Genomic DNA, 23,183 nt, shown 5'->3' with positions numbered 1-23,183 from the left:
TGGGCCATTTATAAAGTTCCACCACACTGCTCCACTCCCAAATTGATAAGCAAAATACTAAGAAGCCTCTTAACTAAATAATAAAAGCAGAGTTTATTTATGAGATACTGTTTAAAATGAAGAATACAGGGAAATAAAATGTACAACCTGACTGCGTTAATGGGTGCTTTCACCTGCTGCCCCTGGAATTTTTTTTCAATACAATAAGGGCCTTAGCCTCCTCTCACCTCAGGGTATGTTATACTTTCCCTGCCCAGCTACTTTCTTCTAACTCCTCTTAATCTTCACTTTCTCCAACATGTACCCTGTGCTCTCTGCTGCCTCCTGGTCAGTCCGTCTGTCTGTCTGCTCCGTCAGTCTGCCCTCTGCTGCCTTTGCCGCCCCTCTAATCTTGTCTGCCTCTCTTAATCCTGTCCACTGGCCTTTCCTCCTTGCTCCTAGTCCTGCGTTACTGGTCATCTGGTCCCCCTGAGTCTAACTCCTAGGTCTAACTCCTAGGTCTATATATGCCTTTTCTTCTCTCCACTCAAATCTCGGGGCTTCCTGCGCCCCCACAGACCAAGCTAATCCTCCAGCCAGGGCTACGGCTGGTAGTGGGGGGTGCGCTTGAGCCTCACCTGCTACACCAGAGCCCAGGGCCCCAGGGGCCTGTGCCCCCTGCTGTGTGCCCAGGGACCTCAGCATGGGCTACACCAGAGCCCGGCCTGGACAAGCCCAGGATCTCTCGGATAGTTCCGCTCAGGACGGAGGGAGCTGGGGGCTTTTTTCCCCCAGCTGTCTGACCTAGAGTCTCATACAGACCACAGGGCTTTTTGGCTCAGCTGAAGCTGAGGGGGAGGGGCACCAGCACCTCCCACACAGAAGAGACCCTGAGGGCCTAAAGTTTTCTAATCTCAGCCTAAAGGTAGAGTCCCCAAATCAAAATAAATTTCCACACTATATATTAAATGTGTGACCCTGGCAAGTCACTTAACAATGTTTGTCTCAGTTTCCTCATCTGTAAAATGAGCTGGAGAAGGAAATGGTAAACCATTCCAGTATCTTTGCCAAGAAAACCCCAGACGGGATCATGAGATGTCAGACACAACTAAAACAACTGAACAAAATACATCTATGTCTTAGATCAAGGCTAGTTTTTTTTCTTTTTCTTTTTTTTTTCTTTCTTTCTTTCTTTCTTTCTTTCTTTCTTTCTTTCTTTTTTTTTTGGTGAGGCAATTGGGGTTAAGTGACTTGCCCAGGGTCACACAGCTAGTAAGTGTCAAAGGTCTGAAGCCAGATTTGAACTTAGGTCCTCCTGAATCCAGGGCTGGTGCTCTATCCACTGCACCACCTAGCTGTCCCTCAGATCAAGCCTATTTTTGATGACAATGAGAAGGGAACAGGCAGCCTTTTGTACATCTTTACACTCATTCAGTTAGTTGAAAGGTTCAGAGAGTACAAGACTCCACTGTGCTTATAGTTCCTTGACTACAGAAAAGTAATTGACTATCTAGTACAAAATGCCACTCTTCTCCAAAAAGGATATGCCCAAGATCATAAAAGATTCTTCAAAATGCTTGACCACGGGGCAGCTAGGTGGCACAGTGGATAAAGCACCAGCCCTGGAGTCAGGAGTACCTGAGTTCAAATCCGGCCTCAGACACTTGACACTTACTAGCTGTGTGACCCTGGGCAAGTCACTTAACCCCCATTGCCCCGCAAAAAACAAAACAAAAACAAAGCAAAACAAAACAAAAATGCTTGACCACAGAAATAACTTTGTTCTATGACACTAATGGTTATTGTCAAGAGAGGCCTAAAGCAGGGATATGCAAGTTCACCTAAAACTTCTTGCCCCTTTCAAGTAGAATGTCCAATTTAGAGTCTAAATGAAAGAGGGATTGCCTAAAGATGATGATGTCTTCTGTTTATGGATAGACTTAGACTGATTGAATCAAACCTCAAAATATTATACAGTTTACTAAATAAAATCCATCACCACTCAAAGTAATTTGACTTAATTGTGTATAAAAGAAAAATGAAGAGGGTGAAGAATGTGTATTGTCTCTAGACTGTATTATATTGTTGGAGTGACAGACAGTCCATACAGCTGGTTCATAAGTATATATGTCTTGGAGAGATGCTACAGGTTGACAATAAAGTGAAGAGGAAGAGAAGAACCAGCTGGATAGAATTTGGGAAATTTCTTAGCACTCCCAGTGACCCCTTGTCATGTAGAAAAATTTCTACCTGAAACAAAAATTCATCTTTTCAACAGTAATATTCCTGTGTTGTTGTTATATGCTATAAATCATAGAATACCACGATCACTTGGAATCAGAATTGTGGGTCAACAAAGGAAAATGGAAAGACAAATAAAGGGGAGGCAAATAGTAATATATTACCAACATTGAATTGCATGCAAAAATGAACACGAGAGAAATCATGAGATATAGCACCACAATTAGAGGAGATGGGTTAATCATATTTTGGACAAATAGTCCATGTATGATATTAATACATAAGGTTAAGAGAAAGACTCCTAACATGCTACATGGATTCTCAGTGGAGGATTTATAGAGAACATAATGAAAAAAAAAGATATATATAGGCTGCAATCTGCACCACTGGAGGGTTTACCCACATTAATGAGATTGTAGAATTATTCACAAATGAGGAAACTGAGACTCAGAGAAATGAAGTCAGAGCTCTTATTACTGACTTTAGTTTTTGTTATAATTTAAATTTTAGGGCAATTTCAATTTTAATTGAACATTTAATTGTACATTTTGTTTTTCCCAAGTAGAATGTAAACAATGGGACAGGAAGGGTTTCATTTTTATCTTTTTATCTCCAATGCCTAGCATAGTGCCTTGCAGATTGAGAGCATGCATTTGAAAAATATTTGTTAGATGGGATTAAAGTAGCCAAAATTGCAGAGCTAAGACTGGAATTTACTCTTAAGTCCATTGCTCTCTCTAGTACTCACACATTACCTCTCCCTCAAGGAATCTACTAAGGAGAAAAGACAAATACAACTCTTAGGGAATAATACAATAATTTATACCACACAATATAAAACTTAATAAGGCTGAATGTTTGTCCTAAAGGAGTTTGGGGAAGGAGGAGGTCACCGAGGGCTGGAGTAACCAGGGAAGGCTTTCTGGAATGGGTAGAAGTTGTACTGAGACTTAAAGGATGGGTAGGAAGGAGTGGGAAGGAATTTCTAGGGAACAAATGGATCATCAAGGAATAGAATTAAGGGCAGATGTGTATAGTTAGGAGCAAAGGTTAAAGCATAGAATTCTTGGAGAAGAGATTAAAGAGGAAAGTGAGGATGGCAAGTGCTGGATTGAGGATTTTGGACTTTATACTGTAGCCCCATGGGGAGCCATGTAAAGGTCTTGAGTAGGAGAGTGAAAGGGTTAGAACTCCACTTTACAAAGTTGAAGTTAGTGGCCTATGAAGGATGAACTGGAAAGGGAAAAACAGGAAGACGTAAGATGACATCCCCCCTTCCCCAATCTATTTGCTCACCATTATGTAGCCTTTGATCACATTTCTTCTTGGCTCCCTTCTTTACACCCCAATTCTTTTCCCACCCTCCAGGAGACCATAGATGGACTAACTTCTCAGATGGAGGTCTTCCAGGCCAAAATGAAGAGAGTAGAGGAATCTATCCTGAGCAGAGATTATAAGAAACATATCCAGGTAGGACACTTTGAATACAATGACCTTAATCCTCCATATATTTGGGAATTTAGAAACTCCAAAGATATACAGGACAAGAGAAGTGATTGTTTCTTCCACCCTTTGTCCTCATCATAGACACAGCTTAGAGCTTCAGTATGGTATCCAATTCTGGGCACCACATTTTTTTTTTTTTTGGTGAGGCAAATGGGGTTAAGTGACTTGCCCAGGGTCACACAGCTAGTAATTGTTAAGTGTCTGAGGCCAGACTTGAACTCAGGTCCTTCTGAATCCGGGGCCAGTGCTCTATCCACTGAGCCACCTAGCTGCCCCATGGGCACCACATTTTAAGAGGGACATTAACTAGCTATAAGTAAACCAGGACAGTAAGAGAACTTAAAACCATGTCATGCAAGGATTGCTTAAAGGAACTGAGAATACTTAGCCTGGGAAAGGGAATACTTAGGAGAAGACATGCTAGCTTGGGAACTAGGAACACTGAGTAAAAGTGGTAGAGAGGCAGATTTTGGCTCAAAAAATATGAAATGCTTCTTAATAATTATGAGTGGTATATTTAATTCAATTATGGTTTTATTTAATCTACTACATATTCATCATATATGCTTATAGTTATTAATATATGTTACCTATACTTATATTTTAAAACATAATACACATTCATAATAATAAATCCTAATAATAGCTGCCCTAAAATAGAATGGGCTGCCTTACAGAGTAATAAATTCCTCTTTTTCTGGAAGTCTTCAAAGAGGAATTTGGATAGATGAACCTGTCACGGATGTAGATAGGATTGATTCTTGCCCAGGTGAGGATTGAACTAGATGAGGTTCCTTCCAACTCTTAAGAGTCTTTGATTCAGAGAATCTGTGATTCAAAGAGATGGGGAGGGAGGTCACAGATGGCCAAGGCAGGCCTAATGTGTTACCCCCTTATTGGTGAAGAAGGGACCCAACATCATTGATGGTTCCCCAAAACAAGTCTGTGAGCAAGGCCTGGATAATTTAATTTCCCAGTTTTATTGATGAGGAAACCAAGGTCTAAAAAGTATTACCTGATCAAGAGCATAATGACAATTCCCAGTCTTGGTCAGTGAAGAGATATGTGAGTGGACTTTATCCATGCTTCTCTGTCTAGGACCATGGGAGCCCCAGCCAATTTTGGGAGCAGGAGTTGGAGAGTCTGCACTTTGTCATCGAAATGAAGAATGAACGTATCCATGAATTGGACAGGAGGTTAATGCAAATGGAAACAGTGGTACGTCAAAGAATTCTCTGTTGTGTCTTCATTCTTCCATTTCCTCATGTAATTCTCCATACCCTTACCTCTTTACTTCTGTCCCTCTGCCACAGGGACTTTTCACTCTGACAGCTCACAGATTTTGAGGATTGGAAAGGATCTTACAGATCATGTAATCCAGGTCCCTTCTTATATGGATTAGAAAATTGACATCACAGAAGAGAAATGACTTCCAAAAGTCATTTAAGTTAAGTAGTTAGTAAGCCAAGTCAAGTTAGTTAGTAGCCAAGTCAAAAATGGAACTCTAGTTTTCTGACTCCAAGGCCAGGCATGGTTTCATTCCACCACTATGGCCAGAAGGAGGCTAGAAGGTTGTAGGGAAACCCTATCTCTGGATGAGACCAGAACAAAAGTACCCTCTCTTTCCATATTGAGGTGGTTCAGGGAATTGAAGGGAGGGGAAGCAGGGCTTTCTGCTCAAGTAGAGATCAGGCCATATTTTTCCTTGAAGTCCTTCCATCTCTGAGAGTCTAGCATTCCAAGCTTTGGTGATTATAGGTAAACCACTCTATACCTGCTAGCCACTTTAGTGAATGGTTTGATGGGACAGAGGTTGAACTTGTTTTGCCCAAGACAAATTTTGGAAAATCAACTGATTTCTTGATACTCATATAGCCATTATTACAGATAAAGGGAGTTGGCTGTCTGCATTTAGACGTGTTTAATTGACCCAACGTTGAACCTCCTCTGGTGTCTGTTTTCTTTCTTTCTAATGCTTTACAGAAAGAGAAGAACCTATCGTTAGAAGAGAAGATTACACTACTGCAACAAGAGAATGAGGATCTTCAGGTTCAAGGACAGAACCATCAACGGGTATCAAGGTAATGTATTCCTACCTTTGAATGTTCATCTTCCCTCTCTAAACAACAACTTCATAGGAGTGAGTCATGAATATAGGTTGGTGTAGCCAAGATTGAGGCATCTCCAGATGTGATTTGTCAGTTCTCCTAGGAAAGTCTCAGAATTGGAGCATCTTACCTTTTTTAGCTCACCTTTGATTTGCCAGTCAGTACCACAAACTTGTCTTCTTGATCCTAGCATTGCCTAAGACTCTGTGTGACCTTAGACAAGTCATCTCCCCTCTCTTGGGCTTAGTTTTCCCATCTATAAAAGTGTCAGGTGTTAAAATAGATGATTTCTAAGGTTCTTTCACCTCTGATTTGCTATAAGTCTATCTGTGAGCAGAACTCTGTCTTGGGCAGTGGTGAGAGGGTGGTTAGAGTGGGTAGAATCCAGAGGAAGAAGGTTTTTTTTGTTTTGGTTTGGTTTTGGTGAGACAATTCGCGTTAAGTGACTTGCCCAGGGTTACACAGCTAGAAAGTGTTAAGTGTCTGAGGCCGAACTTGAACTCAGGTCCTCCTGAATCCAGGACTGGTACTCTATCCACTGCGCCACCTAGCTGCCCCAGAAGAAGGTTTTAGAAGACATTGGTTACCAAAAAAAAAAAAAAAAAGCTATAACATCCTACAAAGAAGTATATAAAGCACATAGCTCCATGCTAAAACTTCATTGGCATAGACATGGTCAATTAAGGAAGGCTTCCTTGGAGAAGAGGACTTTAGGAATTGGGATGGGTTTTGTTGTTTTTGTTTTAAGCAAAGAGACTTAATCTTTTTTTTTTTCCAGTTCCAAATTCTCTCTCTTCCCCTCTCCTCCCTTTGAGGAGGCAAGAAAAACAAACCCATTACAAATATGTGTAGTCATGCAAATAAATGTCTAGATTAGCCATATTCAAGAAGGAAGGAAGGGAGAGGAAGGGAAGAGTCCATCAGTTCTGTATCTGAATGTGAATAGCATTTTTCATCATGAGTCCTTTAGAATTGTGGTGGGTCGTTGTGTTGATCAGAGTTACTAAATACTTCACAGTAGATTATCTTTATAGCACTGCTGTTACAATATAGATTATTCTCCTAGTTCTGCTCATTTCACTTTGCATCAGTTCATATAGGTCTTCCCAGGTGTTTCTGAAACCATCCCCTACGTTATTTCTTATAGCATAATATTATTACATCACATTCATATACTATGATTTATTCAGTCATAGGAAATTGAGGTGATTTTTTTTTTGGTTTGTTTTTGTTTTTGTTTTTTATTTTTGTGGGGCAATGGGGGTTAAGTGACTTGCCCAGGGTCACACAGCTAGTAAGTGTTAAGTGTCTGAGGTCAGATTTGAACTCAAGTCCTCCTGAATCCAGGGCCGGTGCTCTATCCACTGTGCCACCTAGCTGTCCCTCAAGGTGATTTTTTAATGGGGTGCGGGGGAAGGGGAGGAAATGTGGGATTGGTTGAGAGAGTTAGGAGTCCTTTCCCTGTGTCCTGGGCTCCCTTTGCCCAGAGGTGACAGGCCAGCTTCCACTACTCAAATGGAACAACTTGCTGTAGGGCACAGACCCTAATATCTGACTCTGGGGTCTTTGTCCTACAGGCAGCTTTCAGAGGACCTTTTCCTCGTCCGCGAGGCCCTGGAGAAAGAGTCACAGCTCCGTCAACAGATCCAGCAAGAGAAAGAGGAGCTGTTATATCGGCTTGTCACCAGCGACTCCCCAGCAGCCTTTCCACTGACCTCTACAGAAGTGTCCTACCTTGCCACATAGACCTGGAAACTCTAGTCGTGGGGATGTTGAAGGAGGGCAAGTGGATGGAAGAAAGGGAATAATCAAGATAACCTCCCTTCTCCTGGCCATCAGCCCCTCTAGCTGCTATTCTGGGCTGTTCTCTGCCATTATGGGCAGCCCAGGGACCTCGCCCAAAGCCAGACTAAACCTTTCCTGGTGGACAATGGGAGGCAGGAAGAGGAGCCTTTCTTTAGAGGCAGCTTGTGTAGGGGAAAGAACATGGAGCTGCCTCGTCTGGGTTCCTGTCTGGCTCAGCCCTAGACTCCCTGTGTGACCTGGAGTAAGTGACTGCCCTTCTCTTAGTCTCAAGTTCCTCTTCGATAAAATTAAGGGGTTAGATGAGAGGATGTCCAAGCACTTTTCTCCTTTACCATTCTACAAGTTCTTTGCTGCCTAGTTCAGAGTGAAGAGGGGGCAAGAGCTTATTTTCTGATCCTAAGAGGTTAAGGGCCACTTCTCTGTTCTTCAGCATGTTTTATCTTCTTTCTCCTGCCAAGGGGAAAGAGAGGGCCAAAGGGAACAAGGGTGGTGGGGGGAACTGGCCTCCTGAATCTCAGAGGCTAACCCATTGTTTTAGGGCTCAGGTCACTGTTTGTTCTTCCTTCCATTCCCATGGGGCAGGATCTTCAGCCGCTCCTATCATTGGCCCATATCTTCTTCTTCTTCATCTTTTTTTTTTTTTTTTGGCGGGGCAATGAGGGTTAAGTGACTTGCCCCAGGTCACACAGCTAGTAAGTATCACTCATCTGAGTCCAGACTTGAACTCAGGTCCCCCTGATTCCAGGGCTAGTGCTTTATCCACTGTGCCACTTAGCTGCACCCCCCCCTCCCAGTATATGTTGTTACCAAATACCCCACCCCAGCTTCTCTTTCCCAGCCATCTAGGGGTGATACTGAGGCAGTGTGCCACAGTCTAGCTCATAGATAATTTCTGTTTTTCTGGATACCCAAAATTGGTGTAGAATCCACTGGATTAGGGAAATCCTCCTGCCAAACCACTCAATCTTCAATCATTCAACTGCCCTTCCTTAATTTTCCTCAGCTGAATCTATACAGCATGATTAGGGCTACAGGTGGGAGAGAACATAAAATAGACTCAGCCCCTCTCCTGGCCTACCCTCTCCCCCTACTTCTACTTTGCCCCTTCCTGGGTCTCCTACTCTGGCCTGGACTCCTGTTCTTTCTCTACCCTACAGTCTGGGCTCAGTGACTGGGAAAGATGAAATTCCAGGCTGTCCCTTGGAGTTTAGCACTTTCATGGCAGCTGAAGATTTCCATTCTTTTCAAAGTTGAGGAAAACTGGGACCTACTCCCCTGGTGCTCCTCTTCTTCTTCCTCTTTTTGACTTGCCTTCCTTTCCAAGTCACTAAGTTTGAGATCATCTAGCACTATCTCAGCTATTCATTCACCATGTGACTGGGCAGATGGCTTAGATTCAAAGTCAGAGCTGAACAGGGGGACCTCAAGAGCAGGAAAGGACCTGCCCAAGGTTGAACAGGGAGTGAATGGCCAAGCAAGGAAATGGAACTCAGGTCTCCTGCTTCCTAGACCTCTTTCCACAACATTGGCTCTTTGGAGCTCATTTTCCCCATCTCTAAAAGGAGGGCATTGGACCAGGGCTCTACAGTCCCTTCTAGCTCAAATTCTATGATTTTATATAATCCTTTGACTAGATGATCTCTCAGGTCCCTTCCACATCTAAACTCCTTGGAGTCTATAATTCTGCAATCCACTCCTCTATGGGCCCACACTGTTACCCAGGCTATGTCTGGGTCCTAGAGGAACGATGGGGACACTCAAGCACTTTGCAAGGGGGAAATCCTTGGAAAGGGACCATGGTTGTGAGCCATGGTCCTGGATGTTGATCTGAATTCTGCACTTCCCTTCAGGTAGCACTCTGGTGTGTGTGTGAGTGTGTGTATGTGTATATATTTGTCTGTGTGAAAGGGGTGTGTGTATGCAGGCGAATCTGTTCATGTAGTAGAGGCTACAGTGAGCCAGTCATTGAATGCAAGCCAAGGTTTGAAATAAAGATTGTGCAGTGTCTTTATTTGGCCTCCATCTTTGTCTTGGGAGTGAGGGAGTAAAATGGGGGTGGCCTGCTACTACAGGGTCAAGTTGAATGGTAAAGGCTTGGCTCCTGAGCTTCATTCCCCCAAGATTTGTTGAGGCCATGATGGGATCAGATATTTGTTAACCAGGAAGGCGCTAATGGAGGGGGCAGGGGACTTGATGTTAGGGTTGGGGGTGGGGGTTTAGGGTCTGAGGCAGGGTTTGGAGGAGTCTGGGTTTGGGAGCCTCATTCAAGTAGCTTGAGTAAAGGTTAACTCCAACAAGCCTAGATGAAGGAAATTGGAGACCACACTACTGGAGGAAAGATGATCTATCCTCTGAATACAGGAGTAGTTGAATGTGGCCACCTACATTGGTATATATCACTTACTCTCCAGGTGCCCTAAGGTCAGGGCCTTGCAGCGAAAAAGGGACTTTAATGGTCACCAGCCTTGTCTGTTGAAACCAGGATCCGTGAGGGCTGAAAGATTCGAATTCGGGTGCTGGCTGTTGAGGTACCCTGAAGGTTTGTGGCTCGGCAGGTATAGATGCCTTGATCCTTGGCCCGGGCCTCCTCTACATACAAGACACTCTCCCATTCTTGCTGTACCTGGCCGGCTCTTCGCACCACAGTGGAGCATTCACTGACATAGGGGGGCCGACCCACCTGGGTGGGGGAGAGGGTACAGGATAGCATCAATCAGAAACCCCAACCCCAGCAGTTGCTGTTAGCTACATCCCTTTCATCTCCTGGGAGCTTTTGCCATCCTTAATGTCATATTTAATGAAATCTTTTAGAAAGATCCTTGATTTCTACTCCCTATTCTGGTCCTGTCACAAACTGACCATGCAGCCTTGAGAAAATTACTTAGGTCCCACATTCCTGTAAAATGGGGGTTTATATATATATATATGTGTGTGTGTGTGTGTGTGTGTGTGCATACACACACACACACACATTTTGGTGAGGCAATTGGGGTTAAGTGACTTGCCCAGGGTCACACAGCTAGTAAATATCAAGTGTCTGAAGCCAGATTTGAACTCAAGTCTTCCTCAATCCAGAGCCGGTGCTCTATCTACTACACCACCTAGCTGCCCCTAAAAATATTAGTACCATCCCTAGTTCTCTAGGGCTATTTTGAGGTTATGGATATGAATGTTTTGTTGAAAATTAAGGACTCCACTAATGGAAAACTAGGTGACTTAGTGGATAGAGCTCTGGATCAGGAGTCAGGAAGACCTGAGTTCAAATCCAGCCTCAGTAAGTGTTATTAACTGTGTGACTCTGGGCAAGTCGCCTAACCCTGTTTGCCTCAGTTTCCTCATCTGTAAAGTGAGTTGGAGAAGGAAATGGCAGACCACTTGAATATTTTTTGCCTTCTTGGCAACCCCAAATAGAGTCAAAAAGAGTAGGGCACGACTGAAGCAACTGAACAACAACAAAAATGAAAACTTTGCAAACATTCTGCCTCCCTTAAGTTTGTGTGAGAGGGGTCAACATGTTACAAGGGAAGAATGGGAAGAAATGCATCTGTGTCTTACCCCACCTACCAGACTACTTCTGATTGAGAATGCTTAGCTCTTTTATTGGGGGGGGGGGGCAGGACAGTGAGGGTTAAGTGACTTGCCCAGGGTCACACAGCTAGTAAGTGTCAAGTGTCTGAGGATGGATTTGAACTCAGGTCCTCCTGAATCCAGGGACAGTGTTTTATCTACTGCGCCACCTAGCTGCCCCCTGGATGCTTAGCTCTTAAGAACACATGGGCACAGGGCATTTAAATAATACTAGCATGTATATAACTCTTAAAGGTTTGCAAAGCACTTTATATATTTTCTTATATGATCCTCATAACAATCCTGTGGGGTAAGTGCTATTATTATCCTCTTTTAATAGATAAGGAAATTGAGGCAAGCAGCAGTGAAATGACTTGCCCAGGGTCACACTGTATGTGTCTGAATCAGGATTTGAACTCAAGTCTTCCTGGTTCCCAAGTCCAACACTATCCAGTAAGCCTCCTAGCTGCCTAAAGCAACAGAAAACTCTTCATAGCTGTAGGCATGATAACGGAGTATATTTTCCTCTCTGGGTTGTTGGGCTACAAATTTAAAATACACAAAGACCTATGATTTCATCAGTGTAGGGCAGTGGTTCCCCAAGTATGGTCCTTGGCCACTGGGAGTCCCTGATGTAAAAACTATTTTCCTAATAAGATTATGATATTATTTGCCTATTAAACTATCCATCCCTTTCCAACTACATATCTGAGGCCAGATTCTTTTTATATTCTTCAATCAAAGCAAACACATCACAACAGATTGAACACAGAAGTAGATATTAGAATCCATTGGTCTTCTATTAAGCCAGACATTAAGTAGATTTGCAAAAATATTCAAAACAATGCTGCTCTTCTCATTAAATTTTTTTCAAAAATATAATTATTGGTTGTAAAAAGATGTTATTTCTATTAAGAAGCCATGGGTTTATTATTATTTTTTATGAATTAATAAATATTTTAAATGTTATCAGTTTTTATTTCAGTGACAGTAAATATCAATAGATACAACCCACATAAACAAAAATTCTTTGGAGTTTTCAAAAAAATTTAAGAGTATAAAGTGATCTTGAGACCAAAAAGTTTGAGAACTGATGATGCAGGGTATTTCTGATGTGGAAACTCCTTCTAAAAATGTAAATTGTAACCTGTCTTTAGTGGGCAGGTAGGTGGTTCAATGGATAGAGTATGTGAGAAAATAATGGGATTTGGCAGACGCCCAGGGGCACCACCTGAAGATTGACTTGGAATTGATTGAATTGGGTGAGACTGAGAGACTGACTGAGAACCTACTTAAGGTTGATTAAATTGAGACCACACCTGGCCAGCCCTGAGTGGGGTGTTGTTCTCAGAAGCTGTGGACTAAGACATGAACAGAAGACCACCCTCAAACAATCAGCTTGAAGGACCTCCCCTTCCAGAGAGGGAGACAGGAAGTAGGAAGGTGAGGCTGGCTCCCTGGGTTGGCCTCTTTCGTTCTGGGACTTCAGGTTGGTGGCAGAGAGAGAGAGGAAAGGAGATAGGCTTTTCTTGCTTTACTATACTCCATGTGTTCTCTTTACTCTTTAATAAATGCTTAATGCCAAAAACTAGTGCTGACATTTCTAGCTTATAAGTAAACCTTAGCTAGTCCTACCTCCAGTGGGGGGGGGGGGTAGAAACAAGGTGACCACACATTAGATTTTAAACACCACAAGTGCCAGAGTCAAGAAAACCTGAGTTCAAATATCACCTGAGACACTGTGTGACCCTGGGTAAGTCAGTTAACCCTTTTGGCCTCAGTTTCTTCATCTATAAAATGAGCCAGCAAAGGAACTGGCAAACCGCTACATTATCCTTGCCAAGAAAACCCCAAAAAGGGGTCAAGAAGAGTCAGACACAACTGAAATGACTAAACAGCAACAAACCTGTCTTTATCTTAGTTCAAGTCCTTTTTTTTTTTTTTTAGTGAGGCAATTGGGGTTAAGTGACTTGCCCAGGGTCACACAGCTAGTAAGTGTTAAGTGTCTGAGGCCAGATTTGAACTCAGGTACTCCTGACTCCAGGGCGGGTGCTCTATCCACTGCGCCACCTACCCACCCCTTTGTTCAAGTCCTAAGGAGTTTCCTGATGCACATCAAGGTTAAATGATTTGTTCAGGGATAAACACTGAGCAGAAATTGGAACCCAGGTCTTCCCGACTTTTAAGTCCAGGACTCATGCTGCCTCTATAGTTTGGAATCAGAATAGTAACTCCACTTTTTTCATTTGTTTAGCAGTTTGTACTTTTCATAGCTGATATCATTTCTGAAGTTCAATGTTCCCTTAACAAGTTTTCTGACCTCTTTCCTTCTGGTCCAAGCTACATGAGCTGCCCAAGTCATCCTCCTTAATTCATAGATCTGAACATGTCCCTTCTTTGTTCAAAAATCTCCTTAGACTCCTCATTGCCCACACGATATGATACAAACCTCCTCAGCCTGAAATTTAAGGTTCTCCCACTATACCGCAGGCTCCACCCTTGGGTTTCAAATTTGTCCCTGATACTCTCCCTACATGATTCCTCTATTCTGGTCAAGATGATCTCTGGTGTCTTCCACATGCTCCCTGCTCACTGCCACTTTCCTGACTTTGCTCAGGTTGCCTGATTAATCTCCATTTTGCCTGTCCAAATCTTTTCCAGGCCCAGATTAAGCCCTTCCTTCATTAGGCAACTCTCCCTGTACTCTCTAGCCACCCCCCCCCCCCAATTTCTCTTCTCTCACTTTCTGATGACTTAAACATTCTTAGTAACACTGGGTTAGCTCTCCCTTTCCCTCTCTCCTGCTTCCCCTTCCCTCCATCCCCTTTCCTCCATCCTCCTACTTTTCTCTCCATCTTCCACCTCTCTTTCTCCCTCTTCCCTCTCCCCACTTTCCTTTTCCCCCTTCTCTCCCTCTCTCCCATTCCCCCTTCCTCTTTCTTACATGTGTTAGCTGTTTCTTTAGCTAGAGAGTAGGCTTCTGTCTCCCTCTCTGCTCTTGCCCTTCCCCCTCTCTCTTATCTGTGTTAGCTGTATTTTCTCAGCTAGAGGGTTTCTCTCTCCCTCTTTTCCCCACTCTCCAGCTTTCCCTCCCCCCTATGCATGATAGCTCCATTTCCTCAGCTGGATAGAGTAGTAACCTTCTCTCTCCCTCTTTTCTCCTCTCTATGAGGATAGACTTGATCTTCCCCCACCAATGCCTGGTAGAGGATGCTATGAGCACACAGCAGGCGCTCAGTAAACACTTGTTGATTGGCTCATTTCTTCCTCAGGGCACCCCTCTGAGATAGCCAGGGCACCCAATGTTAGCCCCATTTCCTAGATAAGAAACTAAGGTTCCATGTAGAGAAGGTCACATTGTGAGTTAGTGGCACAACAGGACTATAATCCATGTTTCCTAGCAACCCCCTGTTGCCCTCCTTGCCCACATCTCCTCCTGCCCACTCCACCTTCATCACCATGTTAAATGCCACAAAGCTTCTACCCAGGTTTCCCTGCCTGCCCTAGCTTCTGAGTCTTGCCCCCTTTCATTCTTCCACTTACCAGCTGCCCTGGATACTCCCATGTGAAGTCCACGGTGATCTCAGGTTCTCCCAGAGCAGTGCAGGTTATGTTAAAATTTTCTCCCAAGGAAACAGAGGTTGTTGAGGCTTTGATGGTGGTTTTGGGAGAGGATGATGGGTCTGCAGGGGGCAGCAGAAGGGAGAAAAGGAGTCTATTGTTCAAGTCTTAGTTCTAGACATACAATGAACACAATGTGGCATGGGTGACTGATGAAGATGGAAGGACAGGTAGGGGCTGAGAAACCAACAGACTGACAGGTATCCATGTGTGAGGACTTTAAAGAGAACCAAGACTGGGGCAGCTAAATGGCGCAGTGGTTAAAGCACTGGCCCTGGATTCAGGAGGACCTGAGTTCAAATCCAGCCTCAGATACTTGACACTTACTAGCTGTGTGACCCCGGGCAAGTCACTTAACCCCCATTGCCCCACCAAAATAAAAAACAAAAAAACAAAGAGAATCAAGACTTCCACTGTAGATAAGCAAGATGAGGAGAGGGATCCAAGTATTTGGGGAGATCTAGAGACAGGGTTGGACTAGATCGTCTCTGAAGCTTCCTCTCTAGCTCCAATTGTCAAGAACTGCCTCCTCTGTGCCTTACTCCCAGGAGACTACAATATGTGTATGTGTAGTGGGCTTGGAGTTTGGACCCCTGAGTTCAAGTCTTGGCTTTTACCATTAACTGTGTGATCATTTGTAAGCTTCTTAGCCTCACTATACCTCAGAGATCCCAGAACCATCTACCTCACAGGGTCATGATGAGTAAAGCACTGTATAAACTGTAAAACGTTGTTGAAATAGAAGAGGCTATTATTATTGGACCCGGCTACCTGGCCAGCTGTTTTCAGTTACACCCACTTGCAAGTCTGGGATCAGGCTCCCCTGAACAGCTGCTATGGGACCTCTTTAGAAGCTAGAATAGCAAACTATTTCAGCTGCCAGTTAAATGAGTCTAGCCTTCTGTTACTGCCAACGTGTCCCCAGAGTCCTCTTTGATTCCTCCCCCTCCTGACCTTCAGTTTGCTCTTTGCTTCCCCTAGCTTATAGCCTGCAGCTGGACAGGTTGTTAATACTCCTGCCACTACCCTCTCTCTCCTCTCTACCCCATGGCTTAGGGCTCCTTCACAGCTTTAAATCTGTAACCCTCTGGCTCTATGTCTTCCTTGATGTCTAATTTCAGTGATAATCAGCACAGGACACCACCATATTCTCAGACTTGGTCCTCAGAGAGTATGATAAGAAAGACTTTGCACTTAACACTTACTAGCTGTGTGACCCTAGGCAAGTCACTTAATCCCAATTGCCTCACTAAAAAAAAAAAAAAGAAAGAAAGAAAGACTTTGTTGGGTTTTTGTTGTTGTTGTAGTTGTTGGGTTTTTTTTTGGTTTTTTTTGCGGGGCAGTGGAGGTTAAGTAACTTGCCCAGGGTCACACAGCTAGTAAGTGTCAAGTATCTGAGGATGGATTTGAACTCAGGTCCTCCTGACTCCAGGGCCGGTGCTCTATCCACTGCACCACCTAACTGCCCCATGATAAGAAAGACTTTGAAAGTGACATAGCTACAAATTATTTGCAGTTTAGACAATGCTAGGCACAGAGAGTAGACATGGAGACCAGCTTAGTCCAGACTAGGAGAGCCATCTGGTTGATACTCCTCAACCTAGTTACCTCTGTCCTTCATCCAAAAGCCTCAAGGTTGAAAAAAAGTCAGAGGGTATCTAGTCCAACCCATCGCTGAACAGGAATATATTTTACCAAATCCTAAGGGAGTTGTTCATCTAGTCACTACTTAAATTCTTCCAGGGATGGGGAACTCCTACTTTACGAGGTAGTTCATTTTACTCTTGGACAATTCTGATAGGAAAATTTTCCTTATAGTGAGCTGAACTCTTCTTCCAATAATTGGTACTCATTGTTCCTAGTTCTATCCTCTGGGGACAAGCAAAATTAACCAAATTCTTCTGACCCTTGACAATTTGCCATCATCATGACCTACCGAAGACTTCTATAGTAATAATATCTAGCATTTATAAAGTGCATTAAGGTTGGCAAAGCACTTTACATATGTTAACTCATTTGATCCTCACTACAACCATATAAGGTATGTTCTTCTATTATCCTCATTTTATAGATGAGGAAACTGAACCTGAGATAGATTAAGTGATTTGTCCAGGGTCCCATAACTAGTAAGTGTCTGAGGAAAGATTTGAATTCTGGTCTTCCTGACCCCAAATTCTGAGATCTATTCACTTCATGTGCATTTGTGTATGCACACACACACACACACACACACACACACACACACACACACACACACCCTGCCAAAGTTAACACTACCATTTCTTCCAACTGATCTTGTGATGCAGTTTACCGTCCTCTGGTTACCCTCCTCTAGATGTGTTCCATCTTGTCAATTTCTCTCAAAATGTAAACCCCAGAAGGGACATAATATTCTAGTAATAGTGTGCTGGACTTGGAGTCAGGAAGACCTGTGTTCAAATCCTACCTCAGATACTTGAAAGCTCTGCGAGCTGGGGCAGGTCATTTAACCTCTCTGGGCCTCAGTTCCTCATTTATAAAATTAAAAGTTGGACTCTACAGTCTCTGGCTCTAAATATGTGATCCCATATGATCTGAGCAGAAGGAACTATCACCCATCTTATACAAGATTTGATGCTTCTATTTTTCATCTATCAAATGAAGGGGTTGGATTAGATGACCTCTAAGGTCCCGTTCAGCTCTAGATATGTGATCCTATTAAAACCACCTAAGACCACATGTGATATATCTGCAAATCATGGAATACTATGATCTCAAAACTGCAGATAACCCAAAAGGTAATGGGAAGATGCAACATGGGCATAAATAGACTACAATATGTTACCAACAGTAAATTGTGGATGAGGAATGTGTCATACACAGGAAAGAACAATGGACCTAGAGTCAGAGAACCTGGTTTCAAATTCCATCTCTGCCACTTATTAGCTGTGTGACCTTGGGCAAGTCATTTGATCACTAAGACCCAATTTCTTCATTTGTAAAGTGAAAGGTCCTATAAAGTAAAGTTTTGTAAAGTCACACATCATTCCAGCTCTATGAGTGGGGTAAAAATATCTCCAAAGTTGTGCAAAATAAGAAAAAAAAGATGAATCCATTGAGTTTGGAGAATGAAAGAGAAAAATTGGGCAACCTGAAGGCTATACTGACATCCTTTAGATATTAAAAGCATCAGAAAAAGCTTCTGGTGCTATGTTTGAATCTGGCCTCAGATACTGTGTAACCCTGAGCAAGTTACTTAATATCTCTTTGTCTCAATTACCTCAACTGTAAAAGAAGGATAATAATATTGCCTATCTCCCAGGGTTGTTGTGAGGATCAAATGAGACAATCATTGTAAGCTTAACACATGTTGTTATTGAGTCATTTTTCAGTTGTTCTGACTCTTTGTGACACCATTTGGGGTTTTCTTGGCAAAGATACTGAAGTGGTAAGTGCTTTATAAAAATTATCATTATCATCATAATCATTATGGATTGATAGAAGGACATGGATGAGAATTGTAGAGCAAGAAAATATGGAAGAGTTGTGATCTGTGCCAATGAAGAGAACAAATCCATCTAAGTAGAGCATGGAACTTGGGAGTCAGAGAGCCTGAATTCAAATCCTTGCTTTGCCTTTTACTACCTTTGTGACCTTAAGCTAGTCACTTCATCTCTCTGGGCCTCAATTGCCTCATCTGTAAAATAAATGGGCTGGACTAGGTGATATCAAAGGCCTCTTTCAACTTGAAAGACAGCTAGGTGTCCCAGTGGATCAAGTACTAGGCCTGGAGTTGGAAAAAAATCTAAATACAAAGTAGGTGGTTAACAAATGCTTGTTTCCTTCCTTCTAGATCTATATTCCTACTAGTTTTTTGGTTTCTAGGTCATATTCCTGATTTATATCGAACTTACAGACTATTCAAAGCTTCAAGCCTTTTCCATATGAATTGCTATTCTCCAGTTACTCATTTCCAGTTCCAAACTTGTGTCTAGCCTGTATTTTTTAAAAATCCAAATGTATATCTTTACATTTATTCCTATTCAGTTACATCTTACTAGAAAAAGTCTGAAAATCCACCAGGCCCAGCATCTTCTTCTCCTAGAGTCCCTTGGCCCAATATAAACCTTCAAGTGACATAAACGAGTTGTTATCATCAGCATCAGCATCATTTCCCAAGTTGTTCAGGATGACCTCATTCTCCCTTGGGGACCCCAGATCATTTCTCCTTGCTAGTCCCAACTTTCTTTCTCAATGAAAACCTGTCCTTTCTGTGACTCTCCTCTTGTTTTTTTTTTTTTTTTCATCCCCAAAGCCTGGGTATTCTTTCCTTGGGGAGATAGAGAAGCCTCCTTCCTATATACACAGACAGTTGACTGCCATAGTCATTTACTATGTATACAAATAGACATCAAATAGACATGCCATATTAACAAGCATTTCTGTACACACTGAAAAAAATTCATTCAGATGTAGCTAGAATTGGGGGATGAGGGGCAGGGAGGAAGTATAGCTTAATTCTACAATAATATGTATGATAATATACAGATTAATAATACAGAAATTATACTCAAGATATGTGCATAATTATAGCTCATAATAATATGTATGATAATATACAGATTAATAATACAGAAATTATACTCAAGATATGTGCATAATTACAGCTCATAAGAGGCTCACATTTGTTGTTGTTGAGAAGTTTTTCAGTTGTGTCTGACTCTTCATGACCCCATTTGGGGTTTTCTTGGCAAAGATACTGGAATTGTTTGCCATTTCCTTCTCTAGATCATTTTACAGATGAGGAAACTGAGGTTAACAGGGTTAAGTGACTTTGCCCAAGATCATACATCTAATAAGTATTTGAACTCAGGAAGATGAGTCTTCCTGACTCCAGGCCCAGCACTCTATCCACTTTGTGACCTAGTTGCACTAGAGCCTCATGTAGAAGGAGCAAATTCACAACAGGCTGTCCAGAGGACATGACAAGTGTTGAAACTTTATTGACTATTAGGTCCAAGGGTGTTCTGATAAATGTTTAACTATCTTTTTTTTTTGGGGGGGGGGGTGATATATGCAGGACACACTTTTAAGTTTAATCTGCATCATAAACATTTTCTCTATCATGTTCTTAAGTCTAGACCATCAACAAAACGATAAATCAAGCCCTAAATTTGAGGTCCTGCCCTAATCTATTCTACCATCTCAGGCCCAAGTCATCAACTCCCTTTTCCCTAATCCAAAGCTCCAAGCAGTCCCTAGCCCCCTTGCCATGTTATCTTCTCCTCCACCTTTCAGTCCCATGTAACACCTCTGTCCTGTCCCCTTTACATACTCACAGTTGATATAGATCAATATGTACTTGGTAGAGATCTGTCGAATGCCCCCCAGGCTGGCCATACAGAAGAGGGAGCCGGCAAATGAGGCTCGAGGCCTATGTATAGTGAAGCCCTTCTTTGCATCAAAGGAGATATCCACTCCATCCACAGGGACTTCTTCAGGGGGGAACTCCCTGTGCAGTGTAACCTGGGCCTCGGGACTGGTCACCTGGCAGGGCAGCAGAGTTGGCTGGTTGGTCCGAAGCTGTACCACTTCATAGTAGTCTTCAGTGGGGATGAAGAGCTCCTGTGGATCTGGAGGGTGAAGATGGGGAGGGGGTGGCAGGAGAGAGAGTAGGGAACAACTGAGAGGAGCATTCTCAGGACGCTTATCTGGAACAAGGCCCTGCTGGCCTTTACTGCTATGAACAGATCCTGGAAGATTCCCTGAGATATGGCCCTACCTTCCCATTCTCTGTGCTCATCCCCAAGAGCGTGACGCTCTCATATGTTGTCTTTATTTATATTCAATAAATACTTGTGGAAACATGGTGGAAAGAATGCTGAACCCTGGGTTCTAGCTTCAGCCCTACCACTTAATACCCTGTATGTCTTGGGAACAGTCATTTCCCCTCTTTAGGCTTCCATCTGTAAAGTGAAGAGACCAAACTTCTTGGCAGAGAAGTTAGACTAGCTGTGCAGAATAGGACATAAATTTTAGGACAAAGTCAATGTGATTTGTTATGCTTGAATTTACTTATGTGTCATAACAAATTATTATAGTATACTAGAAGCAGCTAGGTCATACAGTGGATAGAGTGCTGGACCTGGAATCAGAAAGATATGAATTCAAATCTAGTCTCAAACACTTACTAGTTGTCTGACCCTGGGTAAGTCACTCAATCTCTCCATGTCTCAGCTTCTCTATTTGTAAAATGGGAATAATAATGGCACCTACCTCCCAAGATTGTCATGAAGATAAAAATGAGATAATATTCATAAAATATTTTGCAAACCTTAATGAGCTATATAAATGCTAGTTGTTGTTGTTACAAGGAAGGCTTTTATTTTCTTTGGGGATAGTGAGAGTAGAGTTACAGGAAGGAGTGAGAGAGGTAGTGATAATAATACTGAAAAAGAAAAAAAAGATCTTCAATGAAACATTTGGCTAGGGTTTTTTGGGGGGGGGATGAGGCAATTGGGGTTAAGTGACTTGCCCAGGGTCACACAGCTAGTAAGTGTTAAGTGTCCGAGGCCAGATTTGAACTCAGGTCCTCCTGACTCCAGAGCCGGTGCTCTATCCACAGCACCACCTAGCTGCCCCAGAAGTAAATTATTGTGTTTTTTGTTGTTGTCATTTTTGGGGTTTTTTGCAGGGCAATGAGGATTAAGTGACTTGCCTAGGGTCACACAGCTAATAAGTGTCAAGTGTCTAAGGTAGGATTTAAACTCAGGTCCTCCTGAATCCAGGGCCAGTGTTTTATCCACTGTACCACCTAGCTGCCCTTCAGTGAAACATTTAAAAAACACATAAAGGGAAGCAGAAGGAAGCTCTAAGAAGACAGACAAGCAGGAAAGTATGGCTACTAAATCCATATCCATATTAATAACCATATCCATCCATGTACATGCACAGTATACATACACAGTACAGATACACACACATGTATACCCATGTATACATATACACATGCATACCCACAAATACATGTGTACATAGACATATACATGCATATATACACACATATATGTACATATACATATAGCTACTTTATATATTTAAAGCAAGCTATGCATGATTGAGATTCAGGGTATTTTATACTTTTCCTATTCTTTGTATAAACAATGTTTATGTTTGTTGGTTGTCAAGTTCATCATAATAAAAAAGACAAAAATTTGAAAGAAGTAAACAACTATCCAAACATACTTACCGTATGTTATTTATAACACAAAATTTGGAACAACTGTAATGTCCAATGGTTGAACAAATCATGGCACATAAGAGTAATGGGATACTGTAGAATCGTTAAAAATACAAATATGATGAATACAAAGAGATGTGTAAAGGCACATAGAAATACAGAATAAAGAAAATGACTTGAACAGTGTCCCCATTAACTGGAACTATTAAAAAAAAAACGGGGCAGCTAGGTGGCGCAGTGGATAAAGCACTGGCCTTGGATTGAGGAGGACCTGAGTTCAAATCCAGCCTCAGACACTTGACACTTAACTAGCTGTGTGACCTTGGGAAAGTCAGTTAACCCTCATTGCCCTGCAAAAACCAAAAAAAAACCCCCCAAATCACCTACATATATAGAGATTCAAATGAAAGGAATACAAAGGAAGTAATGGAGTAGGGATTATTATTAATCTGTTAGAATTTTCATTTTTTACTGTAAGTACTTTTGAGGACAATTTGCTACTATGCACAAGAAATTGTATAAAGCAAAGTATGATTACATTCCAGGATATGTCTAATTAGAATAAGTGGGTGAGTCATGGGGGGAGAAGTAGGGGATTACAGATGGACAACCTGAGGGTTGTATTCACAGCCACAAAATATTAAGAGGCCTAAAAGAAGGCATCAGCCTATGGGGTAAGGCCTGTATTGAGGATATATGAAAGGATCTGGACAAGAGTCACATGGGAAAGGGGCAGCTAAGTGGCGCGGTGGATAGAGCACCAGCCCTGGATTCAGGAGGACCTGAGTTCAAATCTGACTTCAGACACTTGACACTTACTAGCTGTGTGACCCTGGGCAAGTCACTTAACCCTTATTGCCCTGCAAAAAAAAAAAAAAAGAGTCACATGGGAAGATAAGGCCTAAATGACTTGTAATTTGTATCAATAAAGGGAGGAGCCCTATTAATGAGATCCAGATCCACCAACATGTCAAATTACAATTAATTTTAAGGATTTGGGGTTTTGTTATGCCAAATTCATAATAATTTTTTTAATTAAAAAAATAAAGTGAGGCAGTTGGACTGACAGAATTTTAAGAGCAGCTCTGACATTCAGTATTCTATGTTCTAAGGCCCCTTGTAGCTCTGACATTGTG

General features: G+C 42.3%; 2 protein-coding genes across 2 annotated transcripts in view; one reads left to right on the top strand and one right to left on the bottom strand.

The window, feature by feature from the left end:
• The window catches only part of CCDC69 (coiled-coil domain containing 69), a 40,435-nt gene extending 30,936 nt beyond the window's left edge, over positions 1-9,499 (top strand). The window contains exons 6-9 of the mRNA XM_043981519.1: positions 3,589-3,690; positions 4,825-4,944; positions 5,710-5,807; positions 7,412-9,499. Of these exons, the coding sequence (XP_043837454.1) occupies positions 3,589-3,690; positions 4,825-4,944; positions 5,710-5,807; positions 7,412-7,580 (489 nt within the window). The 3' untranslated portion in view covers positions 7,581-9,499. The remainder of the gene's footprint in view (positions 1-3,588; positions 3,691-4,824; positions 4,945-5,709; positions 5,808-7,411) is intronic.
• A 123-nt stretch (positions 9,500-9,622) lies between these two features.
• Positions 9,623-23,183, bottom strand: part of LOC122738812 (platelet-derived growth factor receptor-like protein) — a 42,362-nt gene continuing 28,801 nt past the window's right edge. The window contains exons 5-7 of the mRNA XM_043980722.1: positions 20,147-20,440; positions 14,751-14,890; positions 9,623-10,320 (exon numbers count right to left, since the gene is read on the bottom strand). Coding sequence (XP_043836657.1) covers positions 10,090-10,320; positions 14,751-14,890; positions 20,147-20,440 — 665 coding nt within the window. The 3' untranslated portion in view covers positions 9,623-10,089. The remainder of the gene's footprint in view (positions 10,321-14,750; positions 14,891-20,146; positions 20,441-23,183) is intronic.

This window comes from Dromiciops gliroides, chromosome 2 (genome assembly GCF_019393635.1).
Source record: "Dromiciops gliroides isolate mDroGli1 chromosome 2, mDroGli1.pri, whole genome shotgun sequence".
In the NCBI taxonomy this organism is placed as follows: Eukaryota; Metazoa; Chordata; class Mammalia; order Microbiotheria; family Microbiotheriidae; genus Dromiciops; species Dromiciops gliroides.
Note: the sequence above shows the minus strand (reverse complement) of the source record. Positions and strands in the feature narration are given on the sequence as shown.